Source organism: Phytophthora infestans, genomic scaffold, assembly GCF_000142945.1.
Source record: "Phytophthora infestans T30-4 supercont1.35 genomic scaffold, whole genome shotgun sequence".
In the NCBI taxonomy this organism is placed as follows: domain Eukaryota; phylum Oomycota; class Peronosporomycetes; order Peronosporales; family Peronosporaceae; genus Phytophthora; species Phytophthora infestans.
The window spans coordinates 651,012-660,929 of NW_003303724.1; the positions used below are offsets into that span (position 1 = coordinate 651,012).

Below are 9,918 nucleotides of genomic sequence, written 5' to 3' on the forward strand. Positions count from 1 at the left end.
CGATGAGGATTATTACTGTATTAGTACTGTACATTACCTGGTACATGTAGGTATAATATCCGCGCTACCGGCTGCGGCACTCCCTATACATGTATTCCGTTTTCTTCACTACCCGCCGGTTAGTACCCGGAGCCCTTTTATAAAAAGCGTGACTAAACATAACGCTTTTCCACTAAATGTAACCCTGGCGTTCTCCCTCACAACGCAAACAACTCGGAAAGTCAACGAGACAACTGCGAGCTTTCAAAGCCTTGGTGGCAAGTCCAGAGATCGAAATCCTGTTAAGATCAGTGCAATGACTGTCAAGTTTCCTAAACGAAATGGCAAACCCGAAAAGAATAAGGCACAAATGCTAGCCAAGTCCCGAACCTACCGCATCGATGTGAAAGCTCTTCGTGGGGATCTACGGCGTCAAGAGAAGGAATTATGTGAAGAACTGCTGCGCCTGGAGGAGATACGTAAAGAGCATAAAGCAAAAGAAAACGCCGGCTGGTATACCGGGCAATCTCTTTGGAGAGAGCTTGCTACTCGGCAACGAGTTGAACGTGATACGGCTGAAAGTCAACAGAAGAAGTTACGCTTCTTGATAAGCAACCAAGCCACGTACATCGACATTTTGCGCGACGTCCTAACAAAACGCTGCACGGACCCAATTGTTGTCCTTGGCCACCAGGAAACAGCCTCACCGTTCGCCAGATACCTTCACGAGTTGAACACAAGGTACTACCTATACACGGACGAAGTATTCAAGGCTACAGACTTGTCCCATTCTCATGATATTGACCAGACGGTAGAGCTCGACGGTGGAGTGAAATTCTTCTACCCGCGATCCACACTAGTTCTGCCGTCGTCCGTGTCTGAAACCAGCAACACGTTGTGGAAGCTTGGTGAGCATCTTTTCAGCGACAAGCAAAGCTACGTGCAGCACCACAACGTCGAGGACTCGAGTAATACGTTCGTCGTGAGCTTCACCGACACAAATGTGTTGGAAACTGGGGATACGGTGCAGATATCCCACTGGTACGTAGCTAGACGGTTCATCCAAGACAAACGCGTTGTGATCGGCTGGAAACATATTTTCCAAGGGGAAGGCATTTTGTGCGGCTTAAAAGAGGACGAGACAGGCTGGTGCCGATTCTACTCTTCGGCCGACGTGATGGAGCCTGGGACAGTGATGGAGATGCGTATTCATCGCGTGGTAGTGCATAGCACAGATCCGGCACCTCAAGAATCGATCTTACGCGCATTCCATAACTTCCTGATAACAGAAACTCGAGAGGTCCTGGTCAACGTTGTTGCGACCCTGGAAAATATGCTGCTGGAAAATGCATTAGCGGACATCTGCTAATACCGTTAGCTGACAAGCTCTTTAGCCATTTTGTTGCAGTTTAATCACATAATGATCATTAATAACGAGCGATGAATCACTAGAAACAAGTGATACGACAGCTTTGTGGGATACTACAGGCTTTCACAATAGGTAGTGACGTTTATCGAAGCTTACTATGTTGTTTTCTAAGTAAGACTGCCACATAAAGCTCCCTCATCGCTAATATCAAGCCTAATGACTTTGCGTCTGTTGATTTTTTTATTTTTGAGGTTGGTAGTAAAAGCAAGTGTAAAAATGCTATTATAGGACATTTACGAGAATAGGGAAAAGGCCTCCTCTGTTCATTTCTCTGGCAAGAACGAAGCGATCATGACCTGAACCATGAGTCATTCTTCTTGTTTTTGTTGTAGTACTCTGTATAGCGGCTAAAAGTGCCGAAGTTCGGGCTCTTCGAAACAGTTATCGTATCCATCGAATTTGTAAAGAACTTGAGGTAAATATCTTGCGGGGTCTTCCCCTTCTTGTACCAAATGTAGAATGTCAAATTCTCCTTGGCACGACGCATCGAGATCTCGTACCATTGACGTTCCTCGCTGGTAGCTGATAATTCGGCGGTGTTTTCGAATGCCCTTTGAGGTCTCGGGTCAGTTTTTCTGAGAAATGGCGAATAGGTAGTGTGGTCAGGCTGGATCGTTTGGAGCTCGATGTGTGCAGCCAAAATGTTGTCATTGCCGATGAAGAGTGTAATAACTACAAGTAGAGCGGTGTAGATACCTCCCATGTGTGTTAATATCTTCAATGTCGGAGTAGGTTTTTTCCTTTGGGAAGAAATTGCAAAATACTTAAAAATGATTCTTTAGTAAGTGCTGTCAATCGAAGGGCTCACCGTGACTAAACATAACTGCATCTTCAACATCAAGTGTAACGGGAACACGATTCGTAACGGGAACGCGATTTGTAACGGGAACGGTTTTTGAAACGGGAACGGTTTTTCAACCGGTATTATACTGGTACCTACTGACTATCTCCTCTGCCTATCCCAAACGTGTACTTTTTGTGCGAGGGGAGGGCCCTCGTTAGTTTCTCCCGCTTACAAGCCTACAATCAGCGTGACTAATCTTTTCTTGATGAGTCACGACCTGGGGAATTACGTGAGTAACGTACACATGTTCTGCAGAATCGAACCGAGCTTGCAAACGCAAATGCTTTTAATTTAATATACGGTGCTTGTTCCGGGGATTAATGGACGGGTACGCGCTACCAATTACTGGTTTTTGTCGGCCGAGTCGTTGGGCCTTTGAAGTGTTTCTTCCTTTATCTCGCGCGCCTGTTGTGCAGAGCACAAATGTGTATGGAAAAGGATCTAATTTTAATTATCAAAAATTAAGCGTAAAATATGCCAAAACAGACTGCAAAATGTCGGGCTGTATGTAGTATTAATGCTTTTTTGGATTGCACCATTAAGAACATTTTCAAAAGCCAGGATGGTGGATCGCATTCTTTTAATTACTTCGAAGTAAGATTTTGCATTCTGCATTCTATGACTACAAAGCAATTAAATGTTCCGCTTCTGAAAATCAGACTTTTTAATCCTGAGTTGTTTTGGGCGGCGCTCAGTGCAATATTTCGTACATCCGAGATGAGGTGATTAGTCACACATGTATTACTGCTGCAGTGTGTCCGAACATTTTCTCAGACAATTACGTCTGCTATTAATAAGATTTTTGCTCATGAATCCACAGGACAAATCCCGAGACACCTTGGCGAAAGTGGACAAGTCAAGTGAAACGGAATGGGATCTTGTTCATCAGACTTTGTGTCGTCTAGACGAAAAGGCACAACGTTTGTGGGCGTACACTTGACGGTCAAGGCCTGATTCCGGTTAACTAAGTTCATTCTCCAATTCACCGTCCTCGGCAACATCCAAGCGACTGCGTCCAGAAGTACTATGCAGCTTTCCATCGTCTTGGTGATCGTCATGGCTGGTATACTCAAACATACCTCGGCAGTATCGAATGGTACTTCATATCACCCGATCAACGGATGGTACCCGTGCCACGAGTACACGTTTTCGGAAGCTGGTAGCTCCAGTGAAGATGCCGAGTGTGCTGTTTACACTGCCCCCTTGTGCTACCCTGGAATCTGCGAGCCATCCGAGTTTGCGGAACCTTCCGTTGACATTTTCGTGAAGCGGCTTCCAGCTTCGGCTGGTGACCCCAAGACAGCTCGCAATGTTTGGCTTGTTCAGGGCGGTCCCGGTGTTTCGTCAACTACGCGTAAGTAACACAATTATTACATGTGCTGGGATAACATTTTTCCAAGTATTGACGCTGTAATCGATGTGCTTGTAGTGGAGATACCAATGGAGGATCTCCATTCGAGGCTTGAAGGCAAGTTCAACGTTTACACGATGGACCACCGCGGCACAGGACGCAGTACTCTTCTTGACTGTGTAGCAGCACAAAGTACGACGACTGGGTCGACATTGGGTCGTGACGTCGCCCCGTCCGAAGTCCCAGCGTGTGCGAAAGATCTGAGGGTGAAGTATGGGAACCTCGCATCGTTCTCTACGACAAGCGCTGCTACGGATCTATCGACGTTTATCTCCAAGTTTTCAAATGGCGCAAGCTCCATCATCTATGGGCTGAGCTACGGAACCGTTGTGGTGGAACGTCTGATGCACTTGAGCCCACCCAATGTGGTTGGATACGTTCTGGACGGCATTGCAACTAGCTCCGGGGCATCTGGCAACAAATTCAGCTACTTCTCATCGTGGGACGTTGACGCTAACGAAGTGGCCAACCATTTCTTCGATTTATGTGCTCAAGACAGCGCGTGCAGTGCACATTTCCAGTCCACCGATTTGTCTACGATGCTGCAAAATGTGCTTACGAAAATTGACAACGACCCCAACTCAACTTGCGCTACTCTTGTGAGCAATTTTACTGATGCAACTTCACCAGGGCGGGGGCTTCGAAAGACTCTTGGTGAACAAGTGAAAGGCAAATGGACGCGTGTGCTCGTCCCAGCAGTGGTGTACCGACTTAACCGATGCGATTCCAACGATGTGGCTGTGCTGAACCATTTCTTTTCGGCGCAAAGCGAATCCGGTACTAGCCAAGACGATGCCTTCGAATCGACGCTGCTGTATTATCTGATTGTCTTCTCCGAAATGTGGGAGACGCCATCTCCTAGCATCGCTGAGCTGGAATCGCGCTTTTTGAATGCGGGTATTGCTGATGGCTCTTACGAACTTGGCCCGCTGTATTGTGCTTTCTCGAAAGAAGAGTCTCCGGCATGCGACGCGTTAAAGTTTGGTAACTACGAAGGAGAAGGCATCGTTTACCAGCGTGATCAGTACTGGAACAAGAGTGCTACGGTGCCCGCTCAAGCCAGCGTGTTGCTCTTGAGCAGCAAATTGGACTCGCAGACACCTCACAAGTACGCCGAGTATCTCTTGGATGCCCTTGATGCCCCGCAAAAGGAGCTGGTTACGTTTGACGACGCGACCCACGTCATAACTCAATCGACCTATTTCCGTGGTGTCAATGACACCATGCGCAGCTGCGGAATGGAAATATTCGCTTCATATGTGAGCAATGACGGCGACCTACAGCAGTTGGACCGGTCGTGCATTAAGGAAATGCCGGCCCTAAACATGACGATGCCAATCGGACTCCTAGAAAGCTACTTCAGCACTGATGACGCGTATGACGGTGTCTACAATGCTACCTTGACTCAAATCGAAGAATCCGAATAAAGAAGACGAAGAAACTTTGATCGGGTTGCGACGGAATAAGCCCGCGACAAGTTAACTCAGCGACAACTACCAGGAAACGTACATGTAGTTGCGATCGAAACTTTTTTTTACTCTGAATTCTACTACTTGTAGTACACACTTTTCTTACTGCTTCAATCTCTTTAGAGATACAAGTATGTTTTTTCACAATTTCGAAACTTACATTACAATAATATTTTCATTGTTCTTGACAATATCAAAATTGAAAATCGTTTAAAAAGATTAAACATTTTAATCAGTGAAGCTGTTTTTGTTAATGAAATTTAGCATTTTCTCTCCATTAGTGAATGTGACACTCAACATCGCGTAGGGAGTCGGGTTGTTGGCAGACTGCTTGCACTCCTAGATCTTCAAGAAGGCGAGCCATTCTAGCCCAAAACAACTGTGAATTATGGTACTTGAAGAATATCATTGCAAACCCGAAAATACACAAATCTCAAGGCTTATATAAACTTATGCAGGCTTCGATATTACTGTGACATACGATCGACATCGCAGACTCGAACCCAAAATCAGGTTTCCCTTCCCGAAATTGATTGCACATGATTTCTGTTCGTATACGAGTTTGGGTCATTACTTCAGTCAAGTGAGTCGTACCTTGATATCTCATACGCGGCTTGGGCAGCCAAGTTCAACATCTTCGGTAAATTACGGCTGATTTTAGTTATACATTATAGTGATTGTCTTCTGAAACATCATGCTCGGTTCAAATTTCTTTAATTAATCAAAAATAGCATGTCTGGATTTTCACAACACTAGCAGGAAAATGTGTCCATCGGAAACGGGAAGAACGCTGCAAGGGCCTATTATAGAAGAGTCATCCGAATTTTGTAAATAGGTGAGAGACAAAAGACAGCCAGAGCGTAAACATGGTGTCCAAGGCCAATGTAGGATTAAAGACTCCATACGGGGTTTTTAGCAGCGATCAACGAGCGGGAGGCGCACTAAACGAGCGCAAGTTTAGTGTAGAAAGCATACGACGCAACCGCAGACACGGCGACAACGTGCACGGTGTGTTGACCATGCTCGGACCTCGATAACATGTCGTCACATTAAAACGGCCTTCAGAGACCATTTTTTTGTTTTTCTAGCCTTACTTTAGAGTGTTGAACGCCAAAGGATTTGAGAATTGTTTTTGACGGCACACAATTCTCATCAACCAAAGGTGATAAGGGATCTTCATGTAGTCCACACGCTCAGCGCTTCTATGGTATGCGCAGCTCCTAGTTAAGGCTGTTTTCACCAACGTTCACATCGTTTAAATGGCCTCGAATTCTATGCTCAAGTATATTCAGCGGATAGCTTCAGCAGCTATGAATCGTATGCAGTTTTGGCTCCGGGACGTTGTCCTTCGCCGCAGACAGACTCATCGTTTGGGCGAAGCACAGCTGTCCTGGGTCATAGCACGATGGTGACACTAATCTCGACTTCAGGAAAAAGTCCTCGACTCAGATCTTAATCCCGATAACAGGTACGGCGTTGTAGCCGACAGTGCGTTTCCATGCGGCGACCCTGGTGCTAACGCCTCTTAAGGGCGGGGACCTGAACCGATTGGTGCTATCAGTGCGTTTGGCAGCGAGCTCTATGTCAGCACCGATAACCTTGATACGTCAATCGACGGAGTGGGGAATGAGATTATTCTAAAAGGTCTTCCTAAGTCTCTTGCAGTCTCTTTCCTACAGCATTATTAAAGGAGACAACGGCTTGACAGCGTGTACAGAATGTCTTACCACTGTGTTAGGACTGAAGAAATTAGCGAGATCAGATCTACACATCTCCAGGGACGCGAAGACAAGCAACATCAGTGAAATACGCCTACGCTATCGAATCTATGCAATATGACCTCCCTTTTCGCGGTCGACTCAGCATCCGTCTCCCTTCTCATTCTTAGAACTTTATCGTAGACTTTACATCAGAAGCAGCATCTCATCATGTCTTTGCCGCGCTTCCATTCGGTCTAGAGCTAGTCTTTTAGCATGTCAAATGTGGCTGTCGACAGCATCGTCGGCTTCTCTTCGAATCTGCTGGTCTCGTAGCTTTTGAGTAGCAGCGGCGTCAGCACGCTGGAGCTGCTCTCGCTCCTCCCACTCGGATATCTCGGCAGCCAAGCGCTCTCTTTGTCTTCGCGGCGTCGACGGTCTCCAGCCTCGGCATTTTGCTTAGCCCCCTCTCGTAGAACAATGAGTTGTCTCAGAGTTTCGTCTCCAACTGGGTAGGTTTTGATCTCCATATCATCGATCGCTTTGTGCATTTTCGTCGACACACTTTCTAGCGCGAGTGCACTTGTGGCTAGCGTATGTGCTTGTTGTATCACCCGAACAGTCCGGGGATGTGCGCTTCATTCTGCTTCGTGAAAGTCTAGCGCCCAACTCGTCTATGCTGTTGCGTAAAAACTCGAATACATCCTCCCCCAACTCGCCTATTCGCAACGAAGCAGAAGTCCGACTACGAGATGCAAGAGAAGCAGCTCAGAGCGTCACACTGACGTTTTGCCGACTGATACAGCTATTACTCCCTTGTCCTGACTGATCTAAGCTTTATCAATTGGTATTTTACCATCACGGTATGTTCTAGAAGATATGCTCGTATTTAAAGTGCGCACCAAGGTCCCTCTACCCAACCAAGCTTCGGTGACCAAGCTCCGCAAGAAGGTATCAGTTTGATTGCTGCAGGTTTCTTGAAATGCTACGGTTTTGCGGTGCAGACCTCTTATGTCGTAAGCGTTTCCGCGCGAAGCAGACATTGAGGACCGACAGGAGTAGATGGAGATCGCTTGTCTGGCAAGTATGAGCTCTGAAGATGTGAAAGAGGCTATGGCCCTGATCCCAGTCTGCACACGACTGGAGCACGTATTTCAGGGAGTGGGCATGGTCGACCAGCAAATGGTCCCTAGTACTTGCAAGAACACCAAAGCGATGTTAAAAGTGCTCAGAAACCAACGTTCTCGACAGTATACGTATTATACGTCAAGCAGCACGGTCTGACACTGGGTCTTGTGGGTCAGTGACCTACAACAAGCCGCAGCGTCTTGCTAAAATAAAAGTGGTAGATGAGTTTGCATTTCCTCGAGGCTCAGGCGGTGCCTCTGTTCGAAGCCTTAGCCGCTGACTGTGACAAGGCTCACGTAGATAAAGAACGAACGGTGCAGCTGATACAATCCTGGGTTTCGTGTCTCTTACGACGGTTAGCATGTGCGGCGAGGCTACACGGCGTCATTCAAAACGCTATTCAACCTGTAACGGGTAATTGCCAAGAGCGGGCTGCCCGTTATGGTAGGATGGTCGACGTGACGCTGTACGGTACAGCCTGCACCGCACCGCTGTCCATCTAGAGAAGGCCTGACGGATATTCAAGAGCCAGCAGAACCGGCAGCTCAAGAACATCGCAAAGTATCGTCAGATCTCGATAGTACCGAGAGCTCCCTTTCTCCAGCATGCGTCCTGCATACGGCGGTGCAGATTGCTCGAGCACAACGGTCGTGCCTGGAGAAGAAGATGATATCAATAGCAGTACGACACGGCTTCAAAGGTCATACCAGAGCCCAGAGACGGCATATAAGCCAGCAAACATTTTTAGTATTACGGTGAGGAACATTATTATAAATATTAACAGTAATATACGCCGGTACTAAGCTTTTTACTACCCCTGTTCCTGTATGAGGCTGCATAATTTTGCTGTTCATCTGTTTACGACAGAAAGTTTACTCGATGGCGCCTCCGATAAGCGTTTAGTATACTTAAAAAAACTAAAATCTAATGTATGCATGTCGGATACATGTCAAAGGTTTATGACCAAATCACGTGCATAAACCATTTGATCCAGTCGCACTTATCCGATATCAATACAAACTAGCAAATAAAGACTTGACGGAGGATCCGACATGTTCTTGCTTTGGGCCTTGCTTTCCTATATAGGTAAATCTATACTTTCGGACGAAAATTTAGCTAATCTAAGAGAAACGCATCTTACGCTTCCTCATACACGTGGGCTAACGTGTAAGCCGAAGTAGTGGGCACAGAATAAGCCCATTACAATCGTAATATGGTCGGATCAAATAATCTATTAAACCGTTTGATAACCAGCTAAATAAGACTCGTTTCTAGCAACATCATTAGACTTAATATTAATTTGTGTAAGAGAGCTCAAACAAAATTCATAATGGAAGAAATTTTTTTAAACTGAAGTTCAAGGACCATCGCGCGCGAAGCCGAGGCCGATGCGCTTGAGGGGCTTCCTTTTTGAACCGACCTCACACTACGAGGAAAGTTATCACCTTGTCTTGAGACGGTGAGTCTTCTCCGAATTGAGCCTCCGAATGAAACCACAGTACTCTAATTCCATTTAGTTTCTTACGACGTTCGATGTATGACCATGTCTACACCGCAGACTACGATCTCATCTCAAAGCCGTCGTCCTTCCTGAACGGCTCCAAGGTATGACTCCCTTGCTTCTTTGTCATCCTAAATCCTCTAACTGCGCACGATTGCCTGTACGCAAGGAGAAAGAGGGAGAGGCGAGAGCTAAACAGGAAGAAAACGAAACCGTGAGCAGTCGTCGCTTCGAGCAACGACTGAAGCTGGACCGCGACGAGGCACACCAGAGACGCGAAGAAATGATGGTGGTGATGCTGGAGGCAGTATTACCAACGAATTAAACCTTGAATATTGAGTCCGAATACAAATATTGCGAGTATTGCTCGTCATTTACTAAATTGTTGTAGTATCGATCTTCGATCCTATTGATAAATGCTGTGTGAAATTCGCTAATTCCTTCAGCTCTACCGCGGTAG

General features: G+C 46.4%; 3 protein-coding genes across 3 annotated transcripts; 2 read left to right on the forward strand and 1 right to left on the reverse strand.

Annotated features, from left to right (window-relative positions):
- Positions 1 to 281: 281 nt before the first annotated feature.
- On the forward strand, positions 282 to 1,348 carry PITG_15238 (uncharacterized protein; the record flags this gene model as incomplete). The annotated part of the gene is made up of 1 exon (XM_002898640.1): positions 282 to 1,348. One exon carries the CDS (start codon positions 296 to 298, stop codon positions 1,346 to 1,348), a length of 1,053 nt encoding a protein of 350 aa, XP_002898686.1.
- A 349-nt stretch (positions 1,349 to 1,697) lies between these two features.
- Positions 1,698 to 2,111, reverse strand: PITG_23042 (secreted RxLR effector peptide protein, putative; the record flags this gene model as incomplete). Its single annotated transcript, XM_002898641.1, has 1 exon — positions 1,698 to 2,111. The coding sequence occupies one exon, from the start codon at positions 2,109 to 2,111 to the stop codon at positions 1,698 to 1,700; it is 414 nt and encodes a 137-aa protein (XP_002898687.1).
- Positions 2,112 to 3,278: 1,167 nt separating this feature from the next.
- Positions 3,279 to 5,090, forward strand: PITG_15239 (serine protease family S33, putative; the record flags this gene model as incomplete). The annotated part of the gene is made up of 2 exons (XM_002898642.1): positions 3,279 to 3,606; positions 3,682 to 5,090. 2 exons carry the CDS (start codon positions 3,279 to 3,281, stop codon positions 5,088 to 5,090), a joined length of 1,737 nt encoding a protein of 578 aa, XP_002898688.1.
- Between the last annotated feature and the right edge of the window lie 4,828 nt (positions 5,091 to 9,918).